Source organism: Macrobrachium nipponense, chromosome 39, assembly GCF_015104395.2.
Source record: "Macrobrachium nipponense isolate FS-2020 chromosome 39, ASM1510439v2, whole genome shotgun sequence".
NCBI lineage: Eukaryota > Metazoa > Arthropoda > Malacostraca > Decapoda > Palaemonidae > Macrobrachium > Macrobrachium nipponense.
The window spans coordinates 35,902,070-35,918,531 of NC_061099.1; the positions used below are offsets into that span (position 1 = coordinate 35,902,070).

The 16,462-nt window shown below is 38.0% G+C and overlaps 1 protein-coding gene across 1 annotated transcript in view; it reads left to right on the plus strand.

The window, feature by feature from the left end:
- Positions 1-16,462, plus strand: part of LOC135210296 (putative neural-cadherin 2) — an 80,221-nt gene that overhangs the window by 54,455 nt on the left and 9,304 nt on the right. The window contains 9 exon segments of the mRNA XM_064243179.1: positions 3,483-3,651; positions 4,484-4,807; positions 7,715-7,939; positions 9,943-10,115; positions 11,040-11,394; positions 12,441-12,689; positions 13,247-13,594; positions 14,084-14,417; positions 15,367-15,559. Of these exon segments, the coding sequence (XP_064099249.1) occupies positions 3,483-3,651; positions 4,484-4,807; positions 7,715-7,939; positions 9,943-10,115; positions 11,040-11,394; positions 12,441-12,689; positions 13,247-13,594; positions 14,084-14,417; positions 15,367-15,559 (2,370 nt within the window).

Consider the following 16,462-nt stretch of genomic DNA (forward strand, 5'->3'; position numbering starts at 1 on the left):
TTGAAATGTATTTGCTGTAATCTAAATAATTATGGCAAAGTATTTTGTCATGAACTGTAGTGGAGAAAAATTTATATATTTTATTTATAGGAAAGTAAATAATTTGTATTTTATTTATAGGAAAGTAAATAAAGTCTATCAGTCATCGAACTTTCTGAAAGTCCAGCAAAGTCTATCAGCCATCGAACTTTCTGAAAGTCCAGCAAAGTCTATCAGCCATTGAACTTTCATACGTAGAATGAGGGAGAACCTTATTCCACACGGGAGGAATGGTAAACCTACTTAGTATATAACCTCAAGGGTTCACTTACGTTCCTTGACCGCAATAAAAAAACCCCTCGCCCCCCCCCCCCCACCCCCCACCCTCCTCATCTCCTTAGAAAAAACACTCGCGAGAACGTGGAACGTGACTGGAAGAATAAATATCGTAGTTGGGCTTAAGGATACATTTTTTTCTATTTAGTACATACATACTTACATACATACATACGTAAACGCGTTATAAGCCATTTCCCTAAGTGAAGCATTACGTTTGAGTCGGCAAAGAAGATGACGGTCACTCTTCAGTAAATTAATTATATAGTATATATATATATATATATATATATATATATATATATATATATATATATATATATATATATATATATATATATATATATATATATATATATATATATATATATAATATATATATATATATATATATATAGATATATATATATATATATATATATAATCTGCACGGCGGTAACCAAATATATATTTCTGCCAGGAATTTTAATTATAAATGTTTTTAACAATTATCTATATATCTATATATACATAGTATATAAACATGTAAATGTATAGATATATAGGTAGATAGAAAGATAGAAAGCTGCATAGATATAGATAATATGCGCGAGTTTGTGTGTATATATTGAGAATCACATTCTCATATTCGGTCAAAGACAGAATGACAAATTCGCTCTGATTGGTGAAAAAATACAGTGATAAATGATACAAATATTCGTCCTTCAAATTCTCGCGCAGAAATAATATATCTCTGGTTATCCCGATTTCTCACTCAACGCTGGTGGGCAAATTACCAATCGTGAACACAGACCCACTCTCTTCTATGTGGTGGTGGTTTTATAGATTATCATAGATTTCGTCGAAATGATGTTGATAGAGTATGAGTCGTTCCTTGGTGTTTATAGTTGTGTAGCACCAGTAAAAACTTCTTTACGAATATTGGAAAAACCCGACGCGAGATAAATTCGTGGATTTTGTGAGAACATCGCTATGAAATAGGGAGTGTGTTGTGATTGGGGGTTGGGGGCGGGGGGGGGGGGGGGGGGGGTGGGGGTGGGGGGGGGGGGGGGGGGGGGGGGGGGGGGGGGGGGGGGGGGGGGGGGGGGGGGGGGGGGGGGGGGGGGGGGGGGGGGGGGGGGGCGGCGATAGAGCATATGCAGTATAAATAAAACAAGTGAATATGCGGCCACATTTACGAGAGCCATGTTTTATTATTATTTTCATATATGAAAGTCTCCAAAAAACAAAGAGGAAATCGAATAGACGAGAGGTGAGAGTTTGTAGTAAATATGTGAAAACGATGAATAAAAAATTAATATTTCCTATTTCGATAGACCCATAGGTGGTTAGTGCCGTTAGTGCACCTCACGCGGCGCACTGCAGGCATTACTAAAAGGTTCTTTGCAACGTCCCTTCGGCCCCTGGCTGCAACCCCCTTTCATTCCTTTTACTGCACCTCCGTTCATGTTCTCTTTCTTCCATCGGACTTTTCACTCTCTCCTATCAATTGCTCTTAATGACCCTTTTCAGCGTTGAATGACCTCACAGGTCCCAGTGCTTGGCGTTTGGTCTAAATTCTATATTCAATTCCATTCCATATTTCTAGTGAGGCCGCTTTATCATTTGTTTTCTATATTCCTGGGCAAAGCGTCGTGATTTTTAAAACTCATTTTTTAATGTATCAGTCCAGATATCTAGTAGAGTTGTATCAAATATTGGAAGCGTTAAATACCAAGGTATATTAAAGTTGGTGTTGCAATTGTAATCGCCAACCATTTACAAGAATTTCAGGGAAACATCTGTCGAAGGTGAAGATTTCGAAGTGAATTTAGTGCCTAGGTATTTGATGCATGTCTTCTACCATTTTTCATGATGAATGCTGTAAAGGGGCTGGAACAGACAGATTATTATTATTACCGTTTTAGTTCCTTTACAATATTCAACTTGGTAGCCGTGAATACTTAAAAAATAAATAATAATAATAATAATAATAATAAATAATAAATAATAATAATAATTAATTAATAAATAAAATAAAAAATGGTAAAAATTATTATTAATATCATTAAATTATTATATATTATTATTACGTTTTAGCTCTTTACAATATTCAACTTGGTAGCCGTGAATTACGTAAGAATAATAATAATAATAATAATAATAATAATAATAATAATAATAATAATAATACTGAAAATTATAATAGTAAAAATGAATACGTATTGATATTATTATTAATATTATTATTATTATTATTATTATTATTATTATGTATTAATATTATTATTATTCCCCAGTTTTAGTCCTTTACAATATTCAACTTAGGTAGCCCGTGAATTACGTAATCTAATAATTAATAATAATAATAATGGTAAAAATATTATTATTATTATTATTATTATTATTATTATTATTATTATTATTATTATTATTATTATTACCGTTTTAGCTCTTTACAGTATTCAACATGGTAGACGTGAATTAGGTAATAATAAATAATAATTAATAATAATAATGCACTGTGTAACAACTTGTCACCCAAAAGTAACCTCGATTCTGCGCCAGGTAGAGCACATCCACCCACGTGAGAGGCCTCCCCTTTATCGGGTTAGTGCCGTCAGTGCACCTCATCCAATGCACTGTAGACATTACAGAAGATTCATTGCAACGTCCCTTCGGCCCCTAGCTGCATCATTTCTGTTTCTGTACCTCCGTTCATATTCTCTTTCTTGCTTTCCACCCTCTTCTAACAGTTGTCAGCGCCTCAGTGGCATGGTCGGTATGGTTTTGGCCTGCCACCTCGGTGGCCGCGAGTTCAGTTCTCTGGCATTCCATTGAGTGGTTAGAGATGTGTATTTCTGGTGATAGAAGTCCACTTTCGACGTTAAGCCGTTGGTCCCGTTGCTGAATAACCACTGGTTCCATGCAGCGTAAAAACACCATATAAACAAATAATCTAACAGTTGTCTCGCAGTACAACTGCTTTGAGGTTTCCCTCCTGTTAAACCTTTAAAGCCTTTTTATACTTAATTTTCTTTCCAGCGCTGAATGACCTCATAATTTTATATTTTTGTTATATTCTTAAGAATATTCTTTGCTTCTATTATGTACAACAGGTAATTATCATTAACGACTGTTATATTGTAATTATTAGGAATATTTCTCCATTGTCTATTCTGGAACAGGTACCTGCTGCACTTTGCGGTGAGTGACCGGGTGTGGAGCCAAGTGGGCGTCGCTGCCAACGTGACTGTGGTGGTCAGGACTCTGACCCACGAAGCCCTGACCCACGCTGCCCCAGTCATTCTGACCCCCGTTACTCCAGCCGACTTGACCAGGGGTTGGACGCCCGCGGTGAGTAGTGCTGGAGATCTTTCAGTTTTGGGTTACAGACGAATCAGTTTTTTTTTCTTTTTCGTTTCGTGAACCTTTTCGTTTTCTTCCTAAAATCTGACACCGACATAGAAAGTCTGCCAAGTTGGAAAAAAAAAAACTCAGAATCGTTTTACTTGACAAGAGACAATGTTTTAACCTAATTATGATTATAAATTTCCACGATAATACACCACACAGGTAATTTTTTCATGCATGTATGACTTCATAAAAATAACATCAAGCCTTTGGAACTTTTATACTTTCCATTTTGTCTTTCTCACGAAAATCATATGTCAGATGAGAACACAATTTTGTCCACAACGTTTTAACTAGACGAGGCAGAGACTGTATTTGCCACGATACCTTTTGAAGTCAGACCTGTCTAGATAAAAAGTTTGTAAGTTATGTTTAGGGTCGGTTTGTGCACTAATCTGTTTGCTAGTAGGAAAAAAACACACACACACAAAAGCCCCTCGGTGGCGTGGTCGGTATGGTATTGGCGTGCCACCTCGGTGGCCGCGAGTTCGATTCTCGTGCATTACATTGAGGAGTGAGAGATGTGTATTTCTGGCGATAGAAGTTCACTCTCGACGTGGTTCGGAAGTCACGTAAAGCCGTTGGTCCCGTTGCTGAATAACCACTGGTTCTTTGCAACGTATAAACACCATACAAAACAAAAAAACAAACAAACACACACACACAGTTTTTACAGACGTTATACGAAATGGATTTGATATTGTGACAAATTTTTAGGGAGAAGGGGTTTGCTCTTGTTAATATTTTATATTTTTTTTCCTTTATCCCACTCAAGACCGGAGGAGGTGGTCTTGGAAAGCTCCTGGAGGCTGTACACGACATAGTGTCAGAAAGTCCCTCCTACAAAGTGGAAGTCGTCAGCATTTACGGGAACCACGGTCTTCCAGGGCCCACTTCGACGGCCTCCTTCACTTCCTCAAGAACTGAATCTTCGTCACCCAGTCACCTACGAGAAGGGGGACACCCAGTTGGTACTAACTCATCCAGTGAGCATCCAGCGTCAACCGCCTGCGTCTGGGTGAGCGTGAAGGATGGTGACAAGGATGCTTTCGTAGATCCTGTCAAGCTGCAGGGTTTGCTGTCTCTCCACAAGGATAAGGTGAGAGGGTTTTAAATGTTTCCCGAGCATCATTTGATTTGGAAGCTCCTGAAAAAAAATTTTCTTTAGAAGGTTATAGTTGTATTGCGCTCGATAGCAACTGTTATCGTGTACCAGTGAACAGGTTAGTTTTCTCTCGTCCCGGAGGTTATTATTTTGTGAAATCCCCCTCCCAAAAATAAATTTCATTTGAACCAATTTCCATGGAAAACCACTTCAATACAATAGTCATCTAGAAGAAGATTCCTGAGGAGATATAAACAGCTGATCATGTTTTTACTGTAAGATTAAACCAGCGGCCTTTCATTTTATTCATGAAGACTATACTATGAAAAAGCTAATTTATCGTAACTGGATGGTACACGTAAAATTTGGTTAAGAATATGGATAATTTCGCTTAAGTAACGTGTTTTTCTGGTAGCTTTGTAATGGTCTATGTAGATCTACAGATAGTCCTGAGGTTACGTTGGCCTCGGCTTACGCCGCTTATTCAGATATAGTAAAAAAAATTCTGTTCCGGGTTATGGCTGATGATCTGAAGTTACGGTGCCGTAACTCGGGTTACAGCGCCACTGGAACGGAACCCTACGCCATAACCTTGGGACTGCCTGTCTATGAAATTTATGAAAGAAAGAATACGCTGTGGTGAGGTATTGCTTTTCCCCCAGGAGCTTTTGAGGCACGTCCCTTAGTTCTAGAAAGGATACAGCAATGAGAAAGACCTATTACCACACTGTGTAAGAAGTTATAGCAGTCATGGACAACGCTGTGAAGCCAGTTCCTTCACAAAGTGCTGTTATAATTGAGGAGAAACGTAGAATAATGGGAATAACTTAGATATCATTTAATTTTCTAATTTATTTGCCTCCATTTGGAATTATGTTATGAATGCAGTTGTTGAATTTTCCATGTCGCTGTTTTTGGTTTCGTATTTTTGGTCTGTATGAAGCAAGTCATAGAGAGCTGTGGTAAATCTTTAGAGAAGTGGAATGCATTCTGTCACCTAGCATTCATGACCAAATCAAAATAAGTCGACAAAACGTTCAGTGGTGTGTAATCCATATAAAAAGACTGACAGAATAAATAGCCTACATTTTTACGGCCAGTATTGTAAACTACAACTGCATGTGTCCCGTCAGAGGTGACCGTATAATTTTAATTATTCCCGAATTAAATTGTATTCATAATATATGAAATAATAGATTATATTACGGTGTTAGCATGTTAGCTCTGATAATGAAACATGGAGTTCGTTTTCCGTAGAGTATTTCAGTTACACTCGTCTATGGTTGAATATACCCTATGCTGTGTTTTATGTAGTATGATTGCTTTATATCCCAGTAGATCCCGTAGAGGGGTAATTCCTCATGGCAACGTTCCTTCGGCGCCTAGCTGCAACCCGCTTCATTCCTTTTACCGTACCTCCATTCATATTCTCTTCCTTCCATCTGACTTTCCACACTCTCCTGTCAATTATTTCATAGGGCAGCTGCGATGTTTTCCTCCTATTACACCTTTCAGACCTTATTACTGCCAATTTCACTTTCAGCGCTGAATGACCTCGTAGGTCCCAGGGCTGGGCCTTTGGTCTAAATTCTATCTTCCAATTCGTATCAGCATGAACTATATCTTATGACATTTTCGAAATAAGACTCCTTAACTGAAGTGTCGCCACTTTAGCACGGGCATTGTACCCAACTCACGCTCAGAGGAGAACTTGATCACGCTCTAATAAATGTCCAAGGACTTTATATCTGAAGCAGAAGCGCCATTAGAATTTATCTCTTCCAAAGAGAACTTTTGAATCCTGTTCAAGTGTGACTTGATTTCTCTCGCCTCGTATTTTCACATTTTCTAAAAAGTATATTAAATGCTGAGCATCTGATGATGAATTCGTTGACCTTACTCAATGTAGAGAGCCTGACATCTTGAGTAAATTCGTTGTTTTTGACGAAAGAAATAAAAGACAATAACAATAATTTGATGGAGATTGTTACCTGAACTTACTAGTAAATACATTGACATTGTTACCGTAGGTGGGTATTGCTGGCAGCAGTACACCTACGAGGGGACATATTTTGGGGTGGGTGGGTGGTTTGGTTAATGGAGACGTGCTTTCGATTTAACAGTGATTTTATATATATACACATGTATACATTATATATATGGTATATACTATATATATACATATATATATATATATATATATATATATATATATATATATATATTTATATATATATATATCGATGTATATATATGTATAATATATATATAAATATATGTATAATATATATATATATATATGTATAATATATATATATAAATATATATGATATATATATATATATATATATATATATATATATATATATATACATACATATATATATATGATATATATATATATATATATATAGATGTATATAAATATATATATATATATATATATATATATATATATATATCATATATATGTATGTAGGATATATATGTATAATATATATAAATATATATGTATATATATATATATATATATATATGTGTGTGTGTGTGTGTGTATAATATATATATATAGTATATATATAATATAAGTATATATATATTCATATATTATATATATATATATTTTCTATATATATATATATATATGTCTATCCTATCTATATATATATATCTATCATATATTATATATATATAATATAAATCTATATATACATATCTATATATATATATATATATATATATATATATCTATATCATATATATACACATATATATCATATTTAAATCTATATATATATATATATATGATATATCTATATATATTGCTCACTAGATAAATGAAAGGAATAAGTACAATGGAATATAAGCCAACCAACGCGACTTTCTTTTTCCCAACAAAAGCTGGAGAAAGCCACCGGCCTCTCAGTGTCCCTGAAGGACCCGCCACCTGTCTTCGGTAAGAAAGGACCCTCTGTCCAGCAGGTCCTTAAGAAGGACGCCGTGGGTGGAGGGTATCCTCCCCCGCACCTCGAAGGACCCGAGGACTCTGCTCTCTCCACTCTCAAGTTGTCCTACGAGGAAGGGGCCTCTGTGACCTCACTCGCTTCGACTGCTCTTCCTCTTCAGGTATTTATTTTCTCTGTGTTTTGAACAAATTTTTATCTTATTTTTCCATTAAATCAGGTATTTATTTTCTCTATCTTTTGAGCAAATTTTTTATTGTATTTTCCCATTAAATCGGGTATTTATTTTCTCTGTCTTTTGAGCAAATTTTTATTGTATTTTCCCATTAAATCGGGTATTTATTTTCTCTGCCTTTTGAGCAAATTTTTATTGTATTTTTATTGTATTTTCCCATTAAATCGGGTATTTATTTTCTCTGTTTTTTGAGCAAATTTTTATTGTATTTTCCCATTAAATCGGGTATTTATTTTCTGTCTTTTGAGCAAATTTTTATCGTATTTTCCCATTAAATCGGGTATTTATTTTCTCTGTCTTTTGAGCAAATTTTTATCGTATTTTCCCATTAAATCGGGTATTTATTTTCTCTGTCTTTTGAGCATATTTTTATCGTGTTTTTCCATTAAATCAGGCGATAATTGCGTATAAATATGTTTAATCTTGATTCTCAAGAGATTTTTTGTTTTCTTCTCTTTCGTTCGGAGTTGATTTTATCGCATTTGTATATTTACATGTTTTGGTGACTACTAAGAAGCCTTGAATCTTCAGTACACTCACAACTCTGTCAGTATTATAACATTTCTGTCGATTACTATAGTAAATTCACATCAACCGTGCATTTGATGTCTAGGCCAGTCCCTTACGACGCTCCTGATTGGCTGTTGATGAGCCAATCACAGGGCTGGAAACTGTCAGTCTCTCTCGAGAGTTCACATGGGTAGGATGTATGTTCCACCTCAGGAGAGGTGGAATAAACATCCTGCCTATGTGAACTATCGAGACAGACTGAGAGCTTCCAGCCCTGTGATTGGCTTATCAACAGCCAATCAGAAGCGTCGTAAGGGACTGGCCTAGACATCAAATGTACGGTTGATGTTTATCTACTATAGTTATCTTATGTATTTATGACGAAATTTTGCGAAGGTAGTTTCTTACTTGAATAAACGAGTTCTTTGGGACAAAAGGAATTTGAGTCCCAGAAATATAATATGAAGTTTATGGTGCAGCAGCAGGAGAGCTACTTTTTTTTGTAAATACTGAACAACGTAAATTGGTTTCGTATGTGAGAGGATTTTTATTTTATATTTTAAATGCAATATTTAGACTAAATATTGAACAATGTAAATTGATTTTGTGAGAGGATTTTTATTTTATATTTTAACTGGAACATGTAGACTAAATATTGAACAATGTAAATGGATTTTGTAAGTGAGAGGATTTTTATTTTATTTTATATTTTAACTGCAATATTTAGACTAAATATTGAACAATGTAAATTGATTTTGTATGTGAGAGGATTTATATTTTATATTTTAACTGCAATATTTAGACTAAATATTGAACAATGTAAATGGATTTTGTGAGAGGTTTTTATTTTATATTTTAACTGCAATATTAGACTAAATATTGAACAAATTGATTTTGTAAGTGAGAGGATTTATATTTTATATTTTAACTGGAATATTTAGACTAAATATTGAACAATGTAAATGGATTTTGTATGTGAGAGGATTTATATTTTATATTTTAATTAACTGGAATATTTAGACTAAATATTGAACAGTGTAAATGGATTTTGTAAGTGGGAGGATTTTTATTTTATATTTTAACTGGAATATTTAGACTAAATAATGTAAATTGATTTTGTATGTGAGAGGATTTTTATCTTATATTTTAACTGGAATATTTAGACAATTATGGTATACTACTTCATGAAAGGTCTGTCTTACGAAGAAAAATAAATACAGAAATGTTTCGTGTAATATATCTGAAACATCTAATATTTCCGAGACGTCCCACGCAGAGTTGTCGATCGAGGCAAGACTTGAATCGTGGAAGAATGCATTTATAGAGTAAGGCAAAAACTTTTTTTTTCCTCCATTGTATGTGCTCGGTTCTCAAAGCGTCGAGGTCGAGGGAGTCCCTGAATCCCTTACATGTCTTTCAAGGTTGTGGACACGAACCTGACCTCGTTGGTGACGCCTCTGCTCATTCGTACCCGCGAGTGTGTGCCCCAGGAGAGCCCGAGGGGCAGCGGGTATGCTGCTTACGACTCTGATACGTGCGCCCCTTCCACTTGCCTCAACGGAGGCAGGTGCATAAGATCTCCTTCGGGCAGCAGGTGAGGAGCGGATTTGGATCAAGTCTTAAAAACTAGAGGCTTTTACCTTGTAACTGGAGAGAGAGAGAGAGAGAGAGAGAGAGAGAGAGAGAGAGAGAGAGAGAGAGAGAGAGAGAGAGTATTTGATGAGGGATTCTACATTAAATGTATTATTAGGGTTACTTCGTGGAGGCCTTCACATGTTTTGATAATAATTGATCTCTTCAATATGTCTCAACATTAATTATTTTCTCATCAGTGAATACTGACGGTGAGAGAGAGAGAGAGAGAGAGAGAGAGAGAGAGAGAGAGAGAGAGAGAGAGAGAGCACAGTTTCCTTAACTAAAATTGTTTACGAAAGCTTTCACAAGACTTTAAAAAGTAATTCTTCATGCATCCGTAACCTCTTACTTTCACAAATGAGTGTAACTTCGTTCTCCGGATGTTTTGTATAAAGTTATTGATTCACCCAATTGAACGAAAGAGTAGATATTTGGTTGGATAGAAATCTTATGGAATTCTTCTGTGCGGGATTTAAAAAAATCAAAATTAGTACAAAGGGATGTAGTAAATATGTTTGTTTGTCTGAACTGTTAGAGAATATAGATTATCTTAGCTTTCGTTTAATCTATTTTGCTTTAGTGGAGGGAAAAAGACAATTTTGAACTAGTAAATGAATTAATTTTAAGAACTAGTGGATTAGCGCAGGTCCATGAATTAGTTTCGAGAAACCTTTCGTCTCAGTGTTTCAGTAAGGATTGAGGAAATGTTGAGAAAATACTTTAAAGGCCTTACAGCCACCGTGCTAAAAAATATGAAAGTAGTAAGTTATATACATTTATTCATAAAAAATTATTGACTCAACAAAAAACATATGTCTAAATTTGACTCAACAAAAGACTTGTGTCTAAATCTCAAATATTTCCCCGAACATACACATGCCAGGTGCGTCTGTCCAGGAGGCTCCTGGGGTCCCCAGTGCAAGATCCTCTCCAGGACCTTCCGTGGAGCCAGCTGGGTGTGGTTGAAGCCTCTCCCTCCTTGCCTGCCAAGTACGCTGTCCTTGCGGGTCCTGACGCGTAGACCTCACGGAATGCTCCTTTATTCGGGGCCCCTCGCCCCCCAGTCGCAGCTTTTCGGGTCCTCTGCGAGTTTCCCCTCGCCCATGTTAGCTCTGCAAGTGGTGGAGAGCAAGCCTCAAGTCATCGTCGAAGGGATCGGCAGGTCTTTCGTCCTCGGAGTCAATGCGTCTGTCGCAGACGGCGAGTGGCACACCATCCACCTTCACTTGCATTCACAGGTTGGTTGTGGGGGTCTTGTCGCTTGAAAAAGGGTCAAAAGAGGCCATGGGCTTCTTGAAGCAGGGTTAAAAGAGGCCATGGGTTTCTTGAAGCAGGGTTAAAAGAGAACATGGGTTTCTTGAAGCAGGGTCAAAAGAGGCCATGGTTTATTGACGCGGGTTTATTAAATAGAGGCATGGGTTTCTTTGAACCAGGGTTAAAAGAGAACATGGTATTCATTAGAACGTCTTCGTTCAGCTATCTGAAAGTTAAAGCATGAACGTTTAACGCAATGCTCTAGCTAATACTTTGTAATAACAAAGTTAGTTTTGATATAATTCACATTTTTAATATATTCATATAGTTTTGTCCAAGTAGTTACTTATGCACTAAGTTATATGAAGCTGTTGTGGATCGTAGCTTTGCCAGAGAGAGAGAGAGAGAGAGAGAGAGAGAGAGAGAGAGAGAGAGAGAGAGAGAGAGACATGGGCGTTGCCCGTTTCATGCTTAGATTTTTCCTGTGGGTAATGAAAGTGAGTTAGGTAAACGTGTATTATTGCAACCTTCATTGGTCACTGGGAACTCTACAAACAAAAAGAATTGGGTAACTTCAGTTTGTTTTTTGAAAGGAAACATTACGTACGAGATATTTTCAGAAATAAAAGGATTCCGTTTTTTTTTAAGTTCACGTGCAATTTAGTGCCGTCAGTGCACCACACGCAGTGCACTGCAGGCATTGCTTAAGGTTATTTGCAGCGTGCTTTCGGCCCCTAGCTGCAAGACCTTTCGTTCCTTTTACTGTAACTCCTTTCATATTCTCTCTCTTCCATTTTACTTTCCACCCCCTCCTAACAATTGATTCGTAGTGCAACTGCTTTTAGGTTTTCCTTCTGTTACACCTTTGAATTCTTTCACTGTCGGTTTAAGTTTCAGCGCTGAATGACCTCATAGTTTCACAGTGCTTATCCTTTGATCTAAATTCTATACTCAATTCATTTTAACAAATACTAACTTTAAATGGAGTCTTTTCCCTGCAATTTCTATTGTCCCACGTTCCTGATCTCAGGGATTGGTCTTGATGGTGGATTTCTGTGGCGTGGGATGGGACGAGAAGACAAGCGACGATGACTCTCACTGCGTTGCTAGGAAGTCCTGGGGGCTTCCTGAAGGTCTGGGGGCGTGGGAGGTACTGGGTCCTCTACAGGTAGGGGGTCTGGCTCAAGGCCCACAGCGACCGAAGGATTATGGATGGAGTCGAGTGCCAACGCCTCACTCACTCGATGGGTGTCTTTCAGATCTGAATATAAATGGTCAGGTGAGGTTATTTATGACGTTATCCTGAATGATATTACAGTGTTTGAATAGAAAAATGGGGCTATGGGTAAAACTTAATTATTTTCTTTGTGCAAAATGGGATACAAAATCTTATTACACTTGTTTTTAATGAAAAATAATACAAACAAATGAATCAAAGGCAGACACTGTGTTGGGCTTTTTATAATAAACTAATGATTTTCTTTGTGCAAAATACGATTAAAAATCGGTACTTTTTTGTCTTTGTAAAATGATAAGAACAAATAAATCAAAATCAGACACTGCCACACTATTAATAAACTACAGAAATTTGTTATTAATGAATACAGTATTATAGTCTTTTGCCAGAATCTCTTATTTAGTTACGATTTAAGGATAAGTGTGCACATGTGTGCGTATGTGCGCGGACGCATGCATGCTTGTGTGCATATAGTATTTATGCCCAATAGTTGTACCACGATCGAGTTGTCATAACCAGCTGCGTTAAAATCGCTAGATGTCAGTAACATGTCCCAGGAGTGATGGAAGTGAAATGACAGTCTTGCAGCTTCATTGCAGTTAACGGACTTGGGTGAGCCAGCATGCAGCAAAGACAGCACACTTGGCTGTCATCCGCAAGAAACAGCGTGTCCAGGTGGGCCAGGAACGTGTGGCATCAGAGGTGCCTGCTCGGGCGGCCTGAATCACCCCGAGTGCCACTGTGACCCTGGTTGGACGGGGGTCAGTTGTGATACCCCAACAGTCCCAGCCACTTTGGGTTCGAGGTCGTACATGAAGCTGGCTTTGTCCTTCACTCCTTCGTCGAGGGTCGTCAGCGTTCAGCTGAGGGTCAGGACACTCGGCGAACCAACGGGGATGCTGGTTCATCTAGCAGCTCAGCACACGCAGCATTCTTTCACTGTTCACGTACGTTTCAGATCGGCCATGTCTACGTCGTCTGTAGTAGTACAAGACAAGGCTATAAAAATCCGGGCACAAACTAGCTGTCAGAGCTTAATTTTATTAGCACTTCTTGCCCCCATCTTTATCAGCATCTTCCCTTTTGCGAATACAGTATTTGGTTGTGGTTGCAGGTCCACAATCATATAGCATGCGAGAGTTGATGGTCTTTAATAAATATTAATAGCTTTAGAACCTTGTGCTAGGTTAACCCTCAGTCAACCATGGGAAACTGTGCTCACAATACAGGATTTATTAGCTTCATGTCCCCTGCACTATAGTAAAGACTATGAAATCGTAGAAATTATACCAAAATTTTATTTTTTAACGTTTCATACCTTCGTCGGTACCTCCCCCATTATCAGTATTGTATCGGTGAAATAATCCTGTTCGACCAAAGACTCGTCAATCCATATTACTTTCTTAACCAATACCACTTTTGTCCTCCATCCCCAGCTACGAGCCGGGGTGGCCTGCGCATCAGTGTCCGGTGCAGGGTGGGCTGCCAGGGTCGTGTGCGTCGAGGGCAGGCCCTTGGGAGACGGTCACTGGCACACCGTCAGAGCGGAGAGACACGGCCATAATCTCCTCATCAGCGTCGACGGTGGAGACGAATGGCGGGTCAATAAATCGATTCCCTCCCTCACGGCCGGGAAATCCAGCATCCAGGAGGAATTGGGACGTCCTCCAATGCCTTTGGAGATCGACAAGCATGACGGAGTGACGGTGGGCGGGCTTCCCGAGTTCTTGGGCGTTAAACTCGTGACTGTTGGAGATGACCTGCAAGAAGGTGAGTCTCAGTGGGGGTTGCTGGTTGAATACGGATGGGAATGATGGACTGTCCAGTTGGATAACTGGATATCTTTTGGCTAGAAAATTAAAGTTCCCGATTTTTTCTCATCCTTTTAAATGCGCACTTTCTCTTTAATTATATTACAATGTTTGTATTTTGTAGAATGTGGATGTTATTTTTTGGCGAAGATGCTTGTACATTGCATTCTTAAAAAAAAAAATCATGTGAATTTTGTTTTAATTTACGTACAAGCATCCAAATTCATAAATATTTTCTTAGTTTGATATAATTGCGTTTACCAAACACACAAATCGGTTGATACACTGTACTTGTATGTTTGCCCAGCTTTATTGATTCTACTCCTTTTTTTAACCAGATATATCGACAGTGGATACCTTATAGGTTCATTAATGCAGAATCCATATTTTATAATAATTATCGTTGTTTGCTGAGCCCAGGTTTTCCGTTTTATATCTTTAAAATGATAAATGTCGAAATCAGTGTACATTAATGCAAAATTATTGTTGAGGTATAGTGCCGTCAGTGCACCTTACGCGTTGCACTGTAGGCCTTACTTCAGGTTCTTTGCAGCGTCCCTTCGGCCCCCTAGCTGCAACCTCTTTCATTCCTTTTACTGTACCTCCGTTCATATTTTCTTCCTTTTGTCCTACTTTCCACTCTCTTAATTGTTTCATGGTGCAACTGCGAGGCCTTCATCATGTTACACCTTTTAAAACCTTTTCTCTCAATTTTTCTTTTAGCGCTGAATGACCTCTTAGATCTTTGTAATTCTACACTTTCTCTTTAATTATGTTATTATGTTTTTATTTTGTAGACTGTGGATGTTGTTTATTTTGGCGAAGATGCTTGTACTTGGCCATTGGCCTAAATTTTATGTTCTGATCCATTTCAAAATCGTGTATATTTTCGTCATTCTGTCCCCCAGCATGCATAGACGACCTGAGAGTGTCAGATCGCCAGCTGCCCCTTCCTCCTGCCGTCAACGGCAGCACCTGGGGCCAAGTGACCACCTTAGACGGGTTCATCAAGGGCTGCAACCCTCCCCCCCACTCCTGTGTGAACACGACCTGTGATCCCCCTCTGTCCTGCCACGGCTCCTGGACGCGGCCTTCTTGCAGGTTAGCTGGTGATTCTTGCGTTTTGTCAGGTTATTTTTGCCCTGTAGGGGGTTAGTGCGCGCGCATGAGGTGCACTGTAGACATTACTTAAGGTTCTTTGCAGCGTGCTATCGGCCCCGTAGCTGTAAGCCCTTTTGTTCCTTTTACTATACCTCCTTCCATCTGACTTTCCACCCTCAACCGACAATTGATTCTTAATGCAACTGCTTCTAGGTTCTCCTCCTGTCGCATCTTTTACACTTTTACTGTCAATTTCCGTTTCAGCGCAGAATGACCTCATTGGTACCAATGCTTGTCCTTTGGCATGCAAAATTCTTAAGAGGTATTTACGAGGTATGCAAAATTCTTAAGCGGTATTTACGAAGTATGCAAAATTCTTAAGAGGCATTTACGAAGTATGCAAAATTCTTAAAGAGGTTACCGTAAGCATTTCCATGTCAAGTAAGAAAACTGCATGGAATACGTTGGATAATTGCTTTGAAATATTTTAGATAATTAATTTCAGACAAATTAAAATACTAGAAGCAGAAAGTATTTCCGTGAATCGAAATGGTTGTCTTTGTCTACACTAGTATCCAAACTTTTTCCTCTGCAATGTTCTTCAAATGCGGATCACGTTTTACGATATCAAATGATTCAAAATCAAATTAAAACCAAGAAGTCGCCGGGAATGAAAATCATCCTGGAAAAATGAAATCTGAAAAGTATACTCCGCGACTCGGAACAGCTGTCTTCGCTATACTTCAACTCGAAACAGCTGTCTTCGCTATACCTCCACGACTCGAAACAGCTGTCTTCGCTATACTTCTAAGGCTCAAAACAGCTGTCTTCGCTATACTCACACGACTCGAAACAGCTGTCTTTGGTATATGTGTATGGCTCGAAACGGCTCTCTTCGGTATA